The following is an 18435-nucleotide window of genomic DNA, read 5'->3' as shown; positions in this document are numbered from 1 at the left end:
AGTGTACCGGGGAAGTAAAATGGGGCCACATACCTGGTAAAAGCCCAAACATTCTGGTCAGAGGAGGCTGCAGGCACTGGGAGGAACAGTTAGGGGCATGGTGGACAGCAGACAGCCCTGGCCCTCATGCCTGCACCCGGACCCCACATCTGGCTTGTGCTCTCAGAGAGGGCATCTTATCTACAGCACCGCCTCTATGATGTGCTCTCCTTGACCCTCTTGCATAGCTTGCCAATCTGTAAGGAACATTGGCACAGATGTAACACACATCAGCACATCTGTCTTAGAGGGCTACTGAGTAACCCACAGATCTTCATTAAAGGAACCGTGTTAGAGGGCACACACAGGGCTGTCCACGGGAGTGACTCTCCACTGGATGTTTCCATCACAATACAGCTAAAACTGCTTCAGTTTTCATCCGTGCTGTTAACAGCACTGTTCCCATGTCCGAGGTCTCAGCTGAAGTTACTCGCCTCGGAGGCCAGACCATCTCTAGTACAGCCTTTTGGTCTTCTGTGTTTGTTTGCTTATAACTGTTCTTGTGGAAAATGTCAAGCAAATACAGAATAGAGACATATACTGAATTTCACACACCTACACCACTTTGCTTTGACAATTACTTACTTTGTTTATCATCTGTGCCTTCAATTATTCTATCCTTCATTAAGTATTTTAGATGATGTCTCATAAAGCAACTCTCTTTGAAAATATATCTAGTACAAGTGTCCCTTCCCTCCTTCCTTCCCTCCTTCCTTCCTTCCTTCCTTCCTTCCTTCCTTCCTTCCTTCCTTCCTTCCTTCCTTCCTTCCTTCCTTCCTTCCTTTCTTGAGACATGGTCTCATATTCTCCTGTCTTTTCCAGGCTGGCCTCTAACATAGTTATGTACCTGAGGATAATCTTGACATTCTGACTCCACAATCTGAGTGCTGGGATTACAGGTGTGCACCAACGTACTTAGTATATGCGGTACTAGGGATCAGACCCAGGTCTTTGGGCATGCTATGGAAGTACCCAATCAGCTGTTCCATCCCCCACCCCAGTCCTGGGGGAGAGGTTTTGTAAAAACCAAACAAACAGATTTTTGCATGTAAAATATGCATATATACATTTTCCTAAGAAAATGTCCAGAACTTACACCAAAAAAAAAAAAAAAAAAAAAGTGTTGCCAGGCAGTGGTGGCACACGCTTTTAATCCCAGCACTTGGGAGACAGAGGCAGGCAAATTTCCAAGTTCAAGGCCAACCTGGTCTACAGAGTGAGTTCCAGGACAGCCAGGGCTATACAGAGAAACCCTGTCTCAAAAAAAACAAACCAAAACAAAACAAAAAAGTATTTTTAATTTTGTTTTGATTTGTGGTACTGAGGAATGAGCCCTGGTGCACTTGAGACAAGTATTCTAACAGTGAGCTACGTCCTCTTTTCCCCCAGGTAGTTTAAACCTAAAAAATGATGTGTACATCTGGTGGGGTGATGTACCTGTGGGGGGGGGGCTCCTCAAAGGCTGGCAGAGCCAGGTTCCCTGGAACTGGAGTGGTGGACTTTTGGGAGCCACCCATGGGAACAGGCTACAAGGTCTTCTCACTACTGAGTCCTCTCCAGCCCCGACTATCTTCTGTTCTCTTTTCTTCTTTCTTCCTTATTATTTTAGAGACAAAAAGAAACAGTTTTCAGGTGTCTGTTGCTGTGGTAAAACATCATGACCAAAAGCAACTTGGGTAGGAAAGGCTTTATTTCATCTTACAACTCCCGCCTCACATCCCATCACTGAGGGAAGTCGGGGCAGGAACTTAGTGCAGGAAATGAGACTGGAACTGAAGCAGAAGCCATGGAAGATGCTGCTTACTGCTTGGTACCTGCTTTCTTAATACCTCTCACCTGCCTGGGGTGGCACCACCCTCCATGGGCTGGACCCACCCACATCAGTCATTAATTGAGATAATGTTCTCACCATATTGCCTGTAAACATGTTTGTAGGACATTTTCTTTGTTTGTTTGTTTGTTTGTCTGTTTTTTCGAGACAGGGTTTCTCTGTGTAGCCCTCACACTTCCCCAGGACACTTCCTGTTACCTTCTCTTCCTGTGTATTTAGATTCCTCTACTCACTCTGTAGACCAGGCTGGCCTTGAATTCAGAAATCCGCCTGCCTCTGCCTCCCAAGTGCTGGGATTAAAGGCATGCACCACCACTGCCCGGCAAGGATGAATAACTCTCAACAAAAGACCTTTATCTTTTTCACCATTACATTTGCTGGCTGGTTTTATGTCAAAATAACAAGCTAGAGTCTCAGAGTCATTTGGGAAGAAGAAACCTAATTGAGAACATGCTCCTACCAGATCATCCTTTGGGCAAGCTTGTGGTCCATTTTCTTTTCTTTTTTTCTTTTTTTTTTTGTTTTTTGGTTTTTTGGTTTTTCGAGACAGGGTTTCTCTGTGTAGTCCTGGCTGTCCTGGTTCAACTCACTCTGTAGACCAGGCTGGCCTCGAACTCAGAAATCTGCCTGCCTCTGCCTCCCGAGTGCTGGGATTAAAGGCGTGTGCCGCCACGCCCGGCTCCATTTTCTTGATGGATGTGAGAGGGCCCTGCACACTCTGCATGACACCATCCCTGGGCTGATCATCCTCTGTGTTATGAAGAAGCAGGCTGAGCAAGCCATGATGAGCAAGCCAGTAAGTAGTGTCCCTCCATGGCCGCTGCTCCCGTTCTGGCCTCTGGGTTGCTGCCCTGATCCCCCTTCCTGATGTACTACAGCTGTAATTCTCCCATAGCAACAGAGACTTAAATAAGATGCCAAATTCTTTTTTTTTTTTAAATCTTTTTATTTTTCCCAATTATTTATTAGATGTTTACTTTATTTACATTTCAAATGTTATCCTCTTTCCCAGTTTCCCCTCTGAAAACTCCCTCTCCCACCCCTCCCCCTCCCCCTGCTCACCTACCCACCCACTCCTGCTTCCTGGCCTTGGCATTCCCTTACACTGGGGCATAGAGCCTTCACAAGACCAAGGACCTCTCCTCCCATTGATGATCAACGAGGCCATCCTCTGCTACATATGCAGCTGGAGCCATGAGTCCTACCACATGTACTCTTTGGTTGGTGGTTTAGTGTCTGGGAGCTCAGGAGGCACTGGTAAGTTCATATTGTTGTTCTTCCTATGGGTCTGCAAACCCCTTCAGCTCCTTGGGTGCTTTCTCTAGCTCCTTCATTGGGGACCCTGTGCTCAATCCAATGGATGGCTGTGAGCATCCACTTCTGTATTTGTCAGGCACTAAGATGCTAAATTCTATTCTACTGGAAATATTTATGAAATTTTGTTTCTTAGAAATGAGTTTAGCTGTTGTAATACAGACAGCAATAGATTTCTACCTGGAAGTTCTGAGGACTTAATGTCTTCAAAGTAACAAATTAAAGGCATGAACAGTGGCTGGTACATGATTGTGAGACCATTCAGCAAATTTTTCAGAGGACCAGAGGAAGAGACAGCTGAAATAACATGACCTTGGGAGCATCAGATGTGGCCACTCCCAATGTGCCCACACTGTGAAACACCACTTACAGGGATGTGACGGCATGCAAGAGTCCTCCGGCCGAGTGCTGCATATTGTGTTTGAATAACTGGGTTACTTTAAGAAAACAGACATAAAATGTACATTATTATTCTGTATTTATTTTTTAAATCTGGGTTAAAGAGTAAAGCTGCATATCCATGAATAAAACCAACCAACAACTTAACACACACAGGAACAAACAAAGCCCAAACATCCCAAAGTAGTAACAGATTCTACTAGACTGTCAACCAGCGGGCAGGAAAAGCTTCCAAGGCAGCCAGGGACAAGACTTCGACACAGCTTGAGGCTCCCAGCTCCCTGTGCACATCTGTGTGTTCCCAAGTGTGGCCACCAGGGGAGAAAAAGTTGGAACGGGTACAATAAAAATCAGTCTCTAGTGAATGAACACTAGCCAGAAAGACAGTGTGTTTAAAAACACCCAGGAGAATAAAAGCATTACAAACACATTTTTTGTTACAAAAAACAAAAAAAAAAAAAAAAAAAGGAAACAAAAGAAGAAACTGTCACATAGAAAATACTAAAATTTTAAGACAATAGATTACTTATGTATAGTAAAGTCAGACTCAGTCAATCACAGCTAAGGAAGAGAACCCTGGAAAGCTTATACCTGGTCTCCACTCTGAAGAGATTGTGGGTCTCTGAGGAGAGGGTTTGGGGTATTCCAGAATGAAAAACTAAGCAAACACAAAGCCATCTGCGAACTCCAGTATTGCTAATTTAAAAGTAAGCCTCTGGGGTCACTGAGAATCTAGTTGACAGCTAGGAGCACACACTGCTGCTGGAGCTGGGTGAGGAGGCTGAGGGCACCCTCACTCCTGTCCTCAAGTGTGTCCTGGGCAAGCAAATGAAAACAAGAGAACCGGCTCTAGTGCCAACACTAACACTTAGGTTCCAGGAGGACTGTGTCTCCTGTGTTTCTGTTCTTATATGCTTCCCATGCCACTCCAAGCTGGGTATCAAAACTAGGGCCTGGCTGGGCATGGCGGCATATGCCCTTAGCTCCAGCCCCTGGAGGAGGCAGATGGGTGAGTGTCTGTGAGTTTGATACCAGCCCAGTCTAAGTGAGTTCCAGGTCATCCAAGGCTACATAGTGAAACCTGGTATCAAACAACAAAAAAACCCTAACGCCAGCTCTCCTCTGCTGAGCTACACCCACAAGCCTACAACACTTGAACTGGGACAGAGGTCAGAATTTCATGTATTATTTAGGAAAGCACCACCTTGGCCAGTTTCCTGAAATTAAAATCTAACTTATGTTTCCACTCCAGAACGTACCACTTTTCCTGGTCTAATCTTTTAAAAATTTATTTTATTTTACAGATGTTTTGTATACATGAATATCTGTGCATCATGGGCAAGCCTGGTGCCTATGGAGGCCAGAAGAGGGCGCTAGATGCCCTGGAACTGGAGTTACAGACAGTTGTGAGCTCCTATGTGGGTGTTGGGAACTGAACCCGGATCCCCTGCAAGAGCAGTCAGTGCTTCACCTCTGGGCCACCTCTCCAACTCCCCATGTATTTAGTTAAAAGGGGCACAGACCCGTCCTGTAACTGTCAAATGTTGTACCTGTTGTCACTGACTTGGGGAGAATGAACGAGCACATGTGACACAGCAAGCAGGCTTAGCTAGCTCAGGCTCTGCAACTCCAGAACACAGTGAGTGTGAGTGTGAGTGAGTGAGTGTGTGTGTGTGTGTATGGGGGGGAATCCCTGGTTTTGGCCACTTGAAAACAATGGTCTTTTCCACAAGGGTGATTTAACTGTTGGTAGGAAAAGTCTAAAATATAGATTTTATTTAAAAAGTTGTATCTGAGTTTTCTATTTCTAATTGCCATGAGTTATTTCAGTAATAAAAATCCAGTACTGTAACACCGTATTTACATTTAGACACACCTTACACAATAGCATATTCAGGAGAGGACTCTGAACATTTTCAGCATTTTCAGATGCATGGCTTCTATCCTCTCTAGTGGATAATGATCTAATGTTTATCACTCCACAGACCCTGAAATTAGACTTATTTATTTTAGATGAGGTTTTGTAAGCTGCAGGGTAGCTGGACTTTATCATAGCAAATATTTTAGACATTGAAACATAAAACTCTGAAGGTAAATCTTTCTCTTTAAAATCCTACTATTTCTCAGCACTTGGTGCTGCAGAGGTTGGAAGCCTGACATTCCTGTTTCCTTACACACAGCTTGCTGCCTTCATTGGAGGTCTAAAGGACCCCAGGGGTCTTTCACTCTGAGATGCTTTAATATTTTTGCCAGAAGTGTTAGGTACTTACTTGTTTCAATCACATTTTATTTGTGTGTGTGTGTGTGTGTGTGTGTGTAGCTGGAATACACCAAGCCTTTTCAAACGTTATAAACACAGATACTCACTTGTTCAGGGAGTTCTTGTTTCTCTATATAGTCTTTCCTTTAAAAGCAAACTCAAGCCACTGTTGTTTTCCATATCCAATTATCTACATTAAAAACTTTTAAACAGTAAAAGCTCATTTGTCCATCACATAATTGCTGCTTCAAGGCTCAGTATTGTTCTTTTCTTCCCTACAGGTTTCAATCTACTACTGTCTTAACTTTCCTCAGAGCTCTTCTTTCTGTTTGTTCCCATCCCATTCTGCTGCCTTTCGCTCCTAACCTTTTAAGATAACGCAGCATTACATAGAAGCAGATTATGCTCTTATAGTTATGACAAGAATGCTCTTGGTCAGACATGGAATCTGAGGCAGGAGGACTGTGTAAGTTCAAGCCAGTGACGACATGAAATCCTGGGATGCTTTACTGATGCATCCTCCTACTGCCTCGAGTTCTCCATCTCTAAACCAGTATCATACAAGAAGTCTTAAAAATTTGCCTTCCGGGCTGGTGAGATGGCTCAGTGGGTAAGAGCACCCGACTGCTCTTCCGAAGGTCCAGAGTTCAAATCCCAGCAACCACATGGTGGCTCACAACCATCCGTAACAAGATCTGACGCCCTCTTCTGGAGTGTCTGAGGACAGCTACAGTGTACTTACATATAATAAATAAATAAATAAAAATCTTTAAAAAAAAAAAATTGCCTTCCTCTGTCCAGCCATGGACTGTTAATTCTAGGAGTGCACTGGTGTCTGTATGTCCCCTCTGTTTCTAGTCAGTTGGGGGCCTTGGGCTAGATGAGGATGTAGATCGGCAAAGAGAAGGTGAGGTCTAGAATCCTCCGTTCATGGTGTAGCATCAGTACCTCTGGCTTGGGAACTTATTCTGCGTGAGGAGACATTTGGGGGTGTGGGGGGGCAGGCATCAAGCAGTATTCACATTTTTTTTTTCAGCCAGATAATGTGCTATTAATGTAATCTTCCCAGCTATACTCTGGAGGAACAAGTCGACTGTTTTCCCAAGCCCGATTCTGCAACCTGTCCCTGGCTGGTTAGTTTTTAAATGATTTCTTCAGACAGGATCTTAAGTAACCCAAGCTTATGTAGCCAAGGATGACAAACACCTGATCCTCCTGCCTCCCACTCGCAACTGCTGGGATCACAAGTGTGTGCCACCATGTCTAGTGAAGACTTCTAAAACAAACCTTTTCAGAGTTAAATGGACTTCAGTGAGCCTAAAGGAGGCAGGTTTTGTTTTCCTAATTAAGCAAGCTTGGGATTTGGAATCAGGATGCAATGTTGGTCTACTTTATCCAACTTACTAGCTCTGTAAGAATTTGGGAAGTTAAAGTAACTTATCCGAGTCTTGGTTGCTTAGCTACAAGGGAATAATTAGACACACTCTGCAGAGTGTGGAGGTTAAGGGAACGAGGCAGCCCAGGGGTGTCCTTCCCAGTGCTCACCAGACAGACTTGGGTCTTCATTTGAAAACTGGGTGGATGCAGTAGTAAGTCACTCTATCAGCCTCACTCAATGCTTTGGAGCTATTTTCCCTTTCAGTGGAGAGGAGGAAGCTATGTAGTCAGTATGAGTATTGATGGGGTTACTATGTACTTACCAACACATTAGACACTCTTTCTTTAGGGGTAGGGCGCTCTTAAGTATTTCCATTGTTCCAGGAGCTGAGCAATGAGGAACTTGGGTTAAATGCAACATGACTGTAATGAACAACTTGAGGAAAATCTCCAAGACGGTAGGCACAGAGCCAGACCCGCTCAAACTACTGTGGACAACAGTCAAACGTGGCTTAGACCATGCGTAGGGATTTCCAAGGATATTTCTCATTACCCTCCTCCTGGCCTCTCAGAGAGGAGGGGTATCTAGTCCCCACCGGTTGGCTTCTCTTTATGTTTTACTTATTTATTTGAAACAAGCGCTTGCTGTGTAGCTCGGGCTAGCCTTGAACTTGCAATCCCCCAACTCAGATCCCAAGAGCTGAGGTTCCAGGTGTGCACAACCATGGTTAGTTTAAGTGGACTCATTTCCATAGACAAACACAAGGGAGGTCTTAGGAACGAGGCTTAAGCAATACAATGTTTTTCTTTTGACAAAGAATTAAATTTTTGTTGTGAAGAAGTGACTTTCTTAAACTGGACACAAAATTGAAATTTTTACTATGTTCTGTTCACAGCTGTCTGTGAGCAGCTCCACAACAGGCTCAGCCTTAGCTTAGACTACAGCAGAGCTTGTTTAGGGCAAACCGGCCAACTTCTTTGAAGTTCTTACTAGTTTGCATTTTCCATACATAAAGTAAGTTCACTCCCCCTTTAAAGAGTAATCAATGTCTCATAAAAGATGGATACTTGAAAGGATGAGAAATAACCATTTTGTTCATTTGAGTGGTAACAATATGGCCACCATTAGCTTCAATGGACAAAATTAGCATTGTTGTCTAGAGATAACAAATTAACTTTAAAAACCCTGAAACCTGAAAATTAGAAAGAAAAAAAAAAAGATTCAAGAAGGCATGCTAGCCATACTGAGAAATTCTAGACTAGCAGTGTGTCTTGTGAGCCCTGGAGATGAGCCAGCCAAGTGATACCATAGCAGAGCTGAGGGTGGTGCCAGCAGAAGCTGGCTGCCAAGTGAGCCGTGAAGCATGGCCCAGGATCTGTCAGGACATTTCAGTTTCCACATAAATACTATCTTGTTCAGATCTTAATGGCGTGTCTCTGAACATGCCGAAATGCTTTATGCTTTTAATAAGATGAATTAATGTAAAAAGTAATAGAATTTCACTTTTTTTTTTTTTTCAAACACCATTTATGGGTCTCAGCTGACAAAGTAGAATAGAATCCAAGGAAAGGGGACCATGTCACTTGACCAAAGAGAACATTTCTTTCACAGCTTTGGTTAGTTACAGCATTTGTTTTAAAACACAGAAAACAATGGAGACACTGTAGCCTCTGAAGACCCCTCTGGTCTTCCTTCTCTTGTTTTTGCTTGTGCGTGAGGTATCAGGCGTGGTTGTGCTGGAGGTAGACTTCACAGGCATGGGTGTGCTCATTGGACCACATTATCAGGTTTGGTCTCCTCTTCAAGTTTACAATGGAACGTTTACAATGTAACGGAATCTCAGCAATGGAGGAAATGAGTGGAGCATGTCACTAACATTTTTAATTAGAAAGAAAGCAAGCTCACTGCATGCCTAAGATACAGCTGTATGCTAACCTCTTTGTGTCCAGTGGGATCTCCTGCTGATAACCTGTTACCTGGCAAACCATTCCCCGGAGAGAGGCCCGGGGCTCTAGGGAGGTGGCACCTATAACTGCTGTTTATTTATTGTTTATGTGTGTGGGTGTTTTATGCATGTATGTCTGTCCTCTATGTTTGTGCCTAGTGCCTATAGGGGCCAATAAGGGGTGTCAGATGTGGACTGTGGACTGCCACGTGGGTGTTTAGAGTGGAACCCAAGACCTCAGAAGAATAGCCAGTGCTCTTAATGGCTGAGTCATTTCTAGTCCTCTAATTAATGAATGTTAAGTGTCTGGGGACAGAGTCTCATTCGGTAGCCCAAGATGGCTTAAAACTCACTGGGTAGCCTAGGTTGGCCCTCAACTCATAGTAAACCTCCTGCCTCAGTTTTCCCAGTGCTGAGGCTGCAGGTGTGTGCCACTCTGCCTAACTCCCCTCCTGTTAGAGCAATACAAAGGTGTTGAGGAATGATCTCACCCAAGATCTAAGGGTCCTTTCAAAACACAGATGCAGGGCTCAGGGGCAACTTGTATCTAGGTTAACTAGTAAGAGAATTTCTTTCTTTAGTGCTGGGAATGGACCCCAAGCTCTTGCACATGCAGGGAGGCAAGCATCCTGCCATTGAGCCGCTGCCCCAGCTCAAACATAAAGCTCTTGATAACCATGCCAGCCGTGGAGCACAGAAACCCGAAGGTAAGTGGAGAGCAGATGGAGCCTGCCACATCCCCTTCTATGGCACCAGCTCAGAGCTGACTGGAAAGACAGACTAACTCAGTCACAAGCTCTCTGTCCTCCACAGCATGGCGTCCCAGGCAGACAGTTACCTCACCTTGCCAGCGGGCTTCCCCAGCTTCGCCACACGCTGATTTAAAGTGTGCTACACATGCACACATCTGCACAAGTAGCAAAGTTGCACATGGCCATATGCTAGTCCTTGAAGCATGTGTGTTACTCCCACGACCTGAGGAGACCTAACTCAGAATTCTCATCCCATAAGGTGTAAGTGAAGATCTGACCCCTGAGTTTTTAGTATAACTGTTCACTTCTGAATTCTGAGAATTTACAATGTATTAAATAGGTGACAGGCAGTCAGATGAGGCAGAAAGGTTATGATCTGCTAAGTTACAGTTAATAGGAAGATTAACAGCCTCTGGTCAGTTATTGCTACTTCTGGGAATGTTGAGAAGATCCCAGCATACCTAATGGCAACATTTTGAAGCTATTTAAAATAAAATTGGAGGGGTTAGTTCTTGAACTGCAAGCTCTGTGACTTGGCCATTCAAGTCATGTCTCCATCTTCCATGTAGGACTGACAAGATGACTCTTTGCTTTCCACAAAATACCCTTTGGGTGTTCAGCAAACTAAAGAAGACTGACCTAATGTTGTGTCTCTTCTTCTCCCCAACCTCCCACCATTGGCCCCAGTCAGGGTTCCTCTGTGTAGCCCTGGCTGTCTGGGAACTAGCTCTGTAGACTAGACTGGCCTTAATAGAGATCCATCTGCCTCAGCCTCCGAAGTACTGTAATTAAAGGCGTGGGCCACCCCACCTGGCTTGTCTCTCTCTTCTAAACCAAAACCTAAAATCACAATTGGAAACCACAACAGACCAAGACACGGGATCAAGTCAGAACACTGAGTATCAATTACCTGTTATTTACACACAGAGGGAGATACTAAAACTCATCACTACCCAGGGAAGTACCTAGTACACAGGACCACAGACATGTGGTCACAAGAAAGGGACAACAGGAGACCTTAAGGCAGCACTGGCTGAGTCTTCTCTCGTAAAGTCACATACCTCAGTGACTAGTGAGAGACTTTAAAACAATGGTTTTAATTAAATACTAAAACAATGCTTTGAAAGAGAAATAACTAATTTAAAGACTTGTGCAATATGAATGTGCATTGGGACTTTAATCTGGGATTAGAAAGCATACACAAGAACATAATGGTACAATTAGAGCAGTCTTTCCTGGAATAGAAAATAGAGTAGAAATTACTACTATTAATTAGCACTCTTTGGGCTCCTTTTTAAAAACATGTACTCACAGTAGTTGCTAGAAAAGTCTGCTTTTTAAGTAACACATGGTCAGGTTGACTTTTATTAATGTGAAATGATTTTTAAATGCAGGAATGACCTACTGTGACACTCTGATCCAGTAACTATGTCCCTGTGCCAGGCTTGCTTTCCTGGCAGGCTGCCTGAATTAGTGCCCTAAGATAGTGCCAGCCTACAGGATTCCCAGGGTCCTTAAGACGCCCTGGAGTGTTTGCCTTGTGGCTTACTCTGTTGATTCTCCTAGCCTCACAGGCCCAGGGACTCCTGCCAACACAACTGTGAGATGTAAATCCGAGATGTAACAACGCAGATTAAACAACAAAACCAACAAAAGGAAGTTCAAACAGCGAGTGTTCTCAAAGGAGAACTGGACAGACCGCAGGCACTTCTGCTTCAGGAGGGCTTCACATCTGGGTCGCGGGGGCTTTCCAAGTCCACCCTCCGCTAACTAGAACTCCTCAAACTAGAACTCCTCATGGTGCACACCACTGAACCCTTTCAGAGAACCGATCTTCCTGTCACCAAACTGCCTCCATGGACAGCACAGCAACAATGTATCTTTTATCTCTGCAAGCAGCCCACTGCCGGGCAGAGCCTCCACCAACAAAACACAAAGGCATCTCTACTATGTCTGCCTCTCCTGCTCTAGGTCCCTACATGGGGAAAAACAAAAACCCCTAGAAAACCAACAAAGTGTATATAATTCTATACCATTCTAAAGCTACTGGGCTACTGGGATATTTTTTTAAGTAACTACTCAAAACATTTTTTTTCTTTTCTTTTTTTTTCTCAAGAAAACCTGTGCTAAAAAGGCACTAGATAAAATGAATTTCTTCACTTTTGTATATAGTAAGTTTATATTGTGTTATATTCTATGGTTTAACAAGGTGTCAAACATTTAGATAAAACACCCAAATTATTCAGTCATCGGCTTTCATGTAAAAGTGAATCTCAAGTCTGAGGAATGGCCGGCTATAGTAATGAGACCAGCTGGATCACGAAGCGAGGACATCAGTCTCTGTGGCTTCAGAACCTGCTTGCCGATGCCTGGCCCCGAGGGCTCACTGGCAGCAGCTATGGGAGCCAAGTCGCCTGGAGACCTGAGTGAAGGAGACGAAGGTGAAGTTCTCACAGTTTTCCAGCTTGACCTTCCTGGCTAAATTTGGGACAATTCCCCGGAGAGACCGTAACCCCATTCTCTGCTCTTCGTACCACACACTGCCCATATCCGTGGCCTCCTTCCGGGCTGTAAGGTAGAAGGGAGACTTGGCCTCCATTTGGGTGGGTGGCCGGTGAATGTACATGTACTTGTAGAGGAGGCAGTAAGGACACTGCTTGTGTCCCTTGGAGTGCTCATGGTAGATTTTCCCATGGCACACTCTGGTCGAACCACTCCGGCTCTCCCGCTTGACACTGTCTGTCCGGGCAAAGTAGGGCTGGTTTTGTGGATCTTTGAGCAACTCGATGTCACCATACATCAGATCTGCATGCTCCTGCAGTGTCCGCATATTCAGATACTGGCTGTTGTACTTGACCACCGTGGACAGGAGAGTAATCGGGCTGTCATCCCCTAGACACCCTGCCTGCCACATCTCCTCCTCGTCAGAAAGGGAGAAGTAGACGATATTGCGGGAACGGGCCCCCGACATCCCTGCCTTGCTCAGAACCCACAGTTTCTCCTTGAGTTTCTTGGTGGAGGAGCTGAAGGTGCTGCTGGTGATGGAAAAGCCCACACCTGCGTTCTTCAGGATGCGGTCCAGGCCACGGCGAATGGCATGAAGTGAGGTAGCCAGGAAGTCTGAGCCATCACTCTTCTTGACGGTGACATAAAAGTTCTCAAGCAACTCATTCAACTTCACTGCAGGGATCTCAAACAAGACAAACACTGAGGTTAGACATTTGCGGACACCGAACAGCTGCCCCCTCTTTCCCCAAATCCTCACTAGGGGCTGAACTATGGAGAGGACAGTTTCTTGACCTCTAGAGGATCAAACCCTTCATGCAGTATAGTAGAACAAGGGTGAACTCCAAACCCGATCATCTAGGTTTCACCTGTGAAATACGGCATACAGGTAGCCAATGTCTCAAAGTGCACAAGAAATGCTTATGGTGGCTGTGGAGCAGAGCTCCCAAGGATTTGTAAGCAGCAGTGAATACACACCCCTTACTGACTTGTCTCAAGTACACACTGGCCTGCAGATCACTACTGTGGCTGGCCTTCCGTGACACTGGCCATTCCTCTCTGGAAGGTCCTTTCTTCTTTTTGGTTTGTTCTCCTTTAGTAAAGTTCAGGCATCCCGTCTAAAGGATTCTGTAACCTGACCCCTGAATCATCTCAGCACTGAGGTCCTTGATACCCGCCCATACTGTCTGGTACCCACTACTGAGCATGGGCTTCAGCGGAAGAGAACCGATTCGTCTATTTACACAAATGATCTGCTCCATGATCTTCTCCTTGGATTTAACTGACTACATCCTAACATATAGCTTACTAATCAGTACATTTCCAATATCAGTCTTATGAGTTTGACTCATACATCTTTGTGTACAAGACGGAGCTGTAAGGAGCGAGCAGCCTTGCTCTGTCAGGTCAGGCTACACTGCACACTCTTCGGACAAAATGGAAATTCTGATAGAAATGTTTGAGTAGAAACTACTGTTAGCCCTCATTTTGCTAATAGCCAAAGAGAAAATACGAGATTAGTTATAGATTAAAAATTAGCCAAATTAGGGCTGGAGAGAAGGTGTCAGGTTATGCGTCCTTGCTGCTCAAGCCGAGAAGAGTTCAGTTCCTAGCACAGACGTCACACGTGTGTGTGTGTGTGTGTGTGTGTGTGTGTGTGTGTGTGTGTGTGTGTGTGTNTGTGTGTGTGTGTGTGTGATGTTTTTGAGGCAAGATTTCTCTGTGTAGGTCTGGCTGTACTAGAACTCGTTCTGTAGACCAGGCGGTCCTTGAACTCAGAGATCCGCCTGCTCTGCCTTCCCCGTGGTGGGATTAAAGGTGTGCGCCACCGCTACTTGGCAAAAAATAAATCTCTGAAAAAGTAATATCCATGAAAAATTCAATTTAAAAACAAAAACTGACCAAACTACAATTACATATAAATGATGTATTATACTATAATATTAATAGTTAATATATTATTGTTAAATACTTTCTGTTAACATAAACTAGAATAATTTGTTAGAAAACAAATTCTCAGTAAGCAAACTGATTATATACCCCCAAGGCTAGAAAAGTAGATCAAATTCATAAATAGTAAAATGAGCCAACAAAAACAAAAGTCTAAATTAATGAAGGACAAAGGGGAAACATCAACCTTTGAAAAGACCCATTGAGTTGTTTTTGTTGTTTGTTTCTTTTTTTGGTTTTTCAAGACAGGGTTTCTTGTGTATCCCTGGCTGTCCTGGAACTCACTCTGTAGACCAGGCTGGCCTTGAACTCAGAAATCCGCCTGCCTCTGCTTCCCGAGTGCTGGGGTTAAAGGCATGTGCCTGGCAAGACCTATCAAGTTAACCAAGTCCTGTCAAGTCTGATAGGAAGAGAAAAAGCATTAGAGGTAGACTTCAGAATATTAGGAACAAGGCCAACATAAAGTGAGAGGAAAGAACACTGCATGTGCATTCGTTTGAAAATCTATGTAGTCTGAATGATTTTATTTTGTTTAGTGTGCACCCTTTTTCTCTGGCACAGGGAAATTAAAACCGAATGGAACTGTGCTCAGCCTCAGTAGGATGACTGGAGTTAGGAAAAAGAAAAGAGATGATAACAAATGTGAGTTGGGATGTAAGGAAACTGGAACACTCATACGCCTTTATGGGAATGGAAAACGATGCAGTTGCTTTGGAAACCGCCCGTTCCCTCAATCTAAGCCATCGAAGGGCTGGCAGTGTATGCCAGACCACAACGAAATGATGTATAAAGTTTTACTGTTGTGTTTTCCACGATGACCAAAGTGTAGAAAAAACGTAAATGCCCACTAGTAGTCAAGTAAATAAACAAACTGAGGCACATACATCCGCATGGTAGCTTCTCCAGCAATAAAAAGAAATCTCGAAATGTTATGCTAAACAAAGCTCGCTTCCCCACTTCAGACACAGAGAGCAAGTAAGCCATAGAGAGCAGTGAAGGCTACTAATCTGCGGAGCCCAGAGTAAGCAGATCCCAGGCAGATGGCAGGGTAGCGGGTGCCGGGGCTGGGGCAAAGAGGGAAGGAGAGCTGTATTATCTTATATTATTTAGTGATTCAGAGTTTCTATTTGGAAAGATGAAAATGGAAATGAATGAACAATAGTGATGATTTGCGGAACACCGTGAGCACAATGAATGCTCTTAAGCTGCACACTTAAACACCGACCATCATGGCAAAGAACCTGAAGGGTGAAGCAGTGGCACTTTTATCTGGTGAATAATAAGAGTGTCTAACTGGAGTTAATGCCAGCTCAGTGGGAGAGAATTATGCGTGCCTACTGCTGTAAACCTGGCTGACGACCCATGGCCGCTGAGGTCATGGACCCCACAGAGAACCTACTACTACTGTGACTTTCCTATACCAGTGTAATTTCTAACCACAGTCTACATACTTATCCTTATAGCCACAGCTAAGCGTATCTCTCATCCCTTATCAAAACAGCTTCTCTTTGCAGTAGATGAAGACCATCACAGAAATCCACGAAATGGGAGAGCTGCCTGTGGGGTCCCCAGCCCCAAGTGGCACATATACAATATAATCTCTACCCTTTAGGCTCTGGGAACATCATGGAAATGGGTGAGGGAAGATTCTCAGAGCCAGAGGTGAGGATGTCTGTTGTGAGATAAGTAGTACTACTGTATAGGACAGTGAAGCTGTACCCATGAAATCTCACATTTATAAATGGTCTTCTAAAGGAGACCTCATGATTGGGAGAAATCCTACAAGGTCCCACCCCTAGAAGAAGAGCTACAGGCCATTAATGGCTGCAGAGAGAGGGACAATCAGTCTGCTCCAGAGATGAGCTCCAAGATATGTACACGTGTCAGTTTTTAACACATGCACATAGACACAACACTAAATGGACTCAGCAGTTCATGTATGTGTAATATATATATGTGTGTGTGTAAAAGAAAGGTACAAAATTTGAGTCCATTTTGTGAGACCACATAGAGTTTCCTAATATAGACACACACACACACAAAAACAATAATTAGAGAAGAGGTCATGTCATGAATTTGAGATGGAGTTGGAACATGACAGGAGTTGCAGGGGGTAAGAGGAATCATAGTAAGGAGAGATGGAAATGATAAGCATAATACTTATGTGTGAAATCTCAAAAAAGTAGAAAAAACTATATTAAAAAAAGTTCAAGTGTTCACTTTTATATTATGTATACTTTATCACAATTTAAAAACCTCAAATAAATCACTGGACGTGGTGATACAGGCCTTTAATGCCAATGCTATGGACGCAGCTCCCTCTGATCTCAAGGCCAGCCTGGTGTACATAGTAGGCAGACAGGCCAGTCAAGGATGTACTTTCTCCAGGTGGTTCTGCGGTTCAGAATGCTGAGATTACAAGTGTGTGTCACCATGCCTTGCTAGGTCACAACTGTCAGTCACAGTCATTCTTACATGACAGAAGCCAAGTTTATGAGCTGCTGCCAGCCTTTCCCCATATGACACAGTAAGCTGACTCTCAATAGTTGAAGTAAAATTACTTTTTGCAATTTTCTTTTAAGAGACTGGACACCTTGGGAATGGGAAATATTTGACAAGTCTGGACACAGGCTAGAATGAACTGCTTCTTCTTCTTTTTTTTTTTTTTAAAGATTTATTTATTTATTATATGTAAGTACACTTGTAGCTGTCTTCAGACACTCCAGAAGAGGGCATCAGATCTCATTACGGATAGTTGTGAACCACCATGTGGTTGCTGGGTTGAACTTAGGACCTTCGGAAGAGCAGTGCTCTTACCCGCTGAGCCATTGCTTCAGCCCCGAACTGCTTCTTCTATTGCAAGTAATACACTCTGTGTGGGTAGATGCTTCTGGAACTGCCTTATTGTGATTTTATTTAGAAGCGTGTAGTATTTTGTGGAAACCAAGAAAAATGTTCTGTATCTATGTGTGTGGAGTGCTCCTGATACTCGGATTAAGTCATTGATGGCACGTTTGTCAGCACACAGGCTGATGACAAGCCACTCGGGCTTCTTGTTGGTGCTGGGGACCCAGTCATGAATTTGTGCCGCTCTTGTCTTTAAGGGGCTTTTGGACCGTGTGATCTCACATTGCGGCAGGCAATCTGAGGAAACCCCCCCACTGGACATCACAGTGGCTAACCTTCCTCCTCAGCTGCAGTAAGGGGCTTCAGGGCACTAGTGTAGGTGTTCCTAGGGCTTTGTAGGCAGCACCAATCATGGGGTCCAGGACTGAATCAGAAAGGGGGACAGGAGGGCTGGGAATGGAGTTCAATCGATCTATTGCTTGCCCAGCATGCAGAAGTTCTGGACTCTGTCCCCAGCACCACATATGCCAGAAGTGAAGGCAGGAGCTCAGAAATAGGGAAAAAAGGAGGGGGGGACTCCTCTGCCCCGACTCACTAGGCTGTAAACAAGAAGCCTCTGGCCCTGATGCCATTCCTTACCGTTTATTTTCTACATCAAGTGGCTCCTTGTGTGGGACTGGTCACAGCAACCAGAAACATAACGAACACAGAACCGTAATACAGTTGCAAAGGCCATGGGACCCAGGTGATGGGGGGACGGAGTTTAGGAATGGTAGAGACAGAACTTGGGCTCATTCAGTGAGACCACATAGAATGTTTCAGAATCCACGCACAGAAGAAAAGGCATCTTAGGCAGAAGGGCAGCAAGTTTGTTGGTGAGAGATGACCCAGGAAAGGGCTGCAGCTGTGTCCCTGTCCCTGAGAAGTGCAGTACAGGGAGCCAACCCACAAGGTCAAGAGGGTAGAACCGATCCCAGGGCAAAGGAAGCTAGAGAGGGTGGTTTTTCTTGCTGTTGTTTCTTTTGAATCCTTCTAGGAATTGGTTCCTCTGATCTATGGCCCCCTGTCTGGCACGTGGTTGTTCACAGAATCCTTTTTGGGTTTTCCTAAGGTTGGCAGTAATATGCCCCTTGTTACTGCTTTTGGCATTTTACATTCTTTTTTTTTTTTTTTTTTTTTTTTTTGTTTGTTTTTCGGAGACAGGGTTTCTCTGTG

General features: G+C 44.4%; 1 protein-coding gene across 2 annotated transcripts in view; it reads right to left on the bottom strand.

Annotated features, from left to right (window-relative positions):
• Positions 1–10672: 10672 nt before the first annotated feature.
• The window catches only part of Kiaa1958 (KIAA1958 ortholog), a 124911-nt gene continuing 117148 nt past the window's right edge, over positions 10673–18435 (bottom strand). Inside the window, exon 5 of one of the 2 annotated variants that reach the window (XM_021200091.2) lies at positions 10673–13108. In XM_021200091.2, coding sequence (XP_021055750.1) covers positions 12302–13108 — 807 coding nt within the window. In that variant the 3' untranslated portion in view covers positions 10673–12301. The remainder of the gene's footprint in view (positions 13109–18435) is intronic. The other variant, XM_021200094.1, reaches the window with a different exon arrangement.

Source organism: Mus pahari, chromosome 6 (genome assembly GCF_900095145.1).
Source record: "Mus pahari chromosome 6, PAHARI_EIJ_v1.1, whole genome shotgun sequence".
NCBI classification, from domain to species: domain Eukaryota; kingdom Metazoa; phylum Chordata; class Mammalia; order Rodentia; family Muridae; genus Mus; species Mus pahari.
The sequence above is the reverse complement of the archived record's forward strand: the minus strand, read 5'-3'. Positions and strand labels throughout refer to the sequence as shown.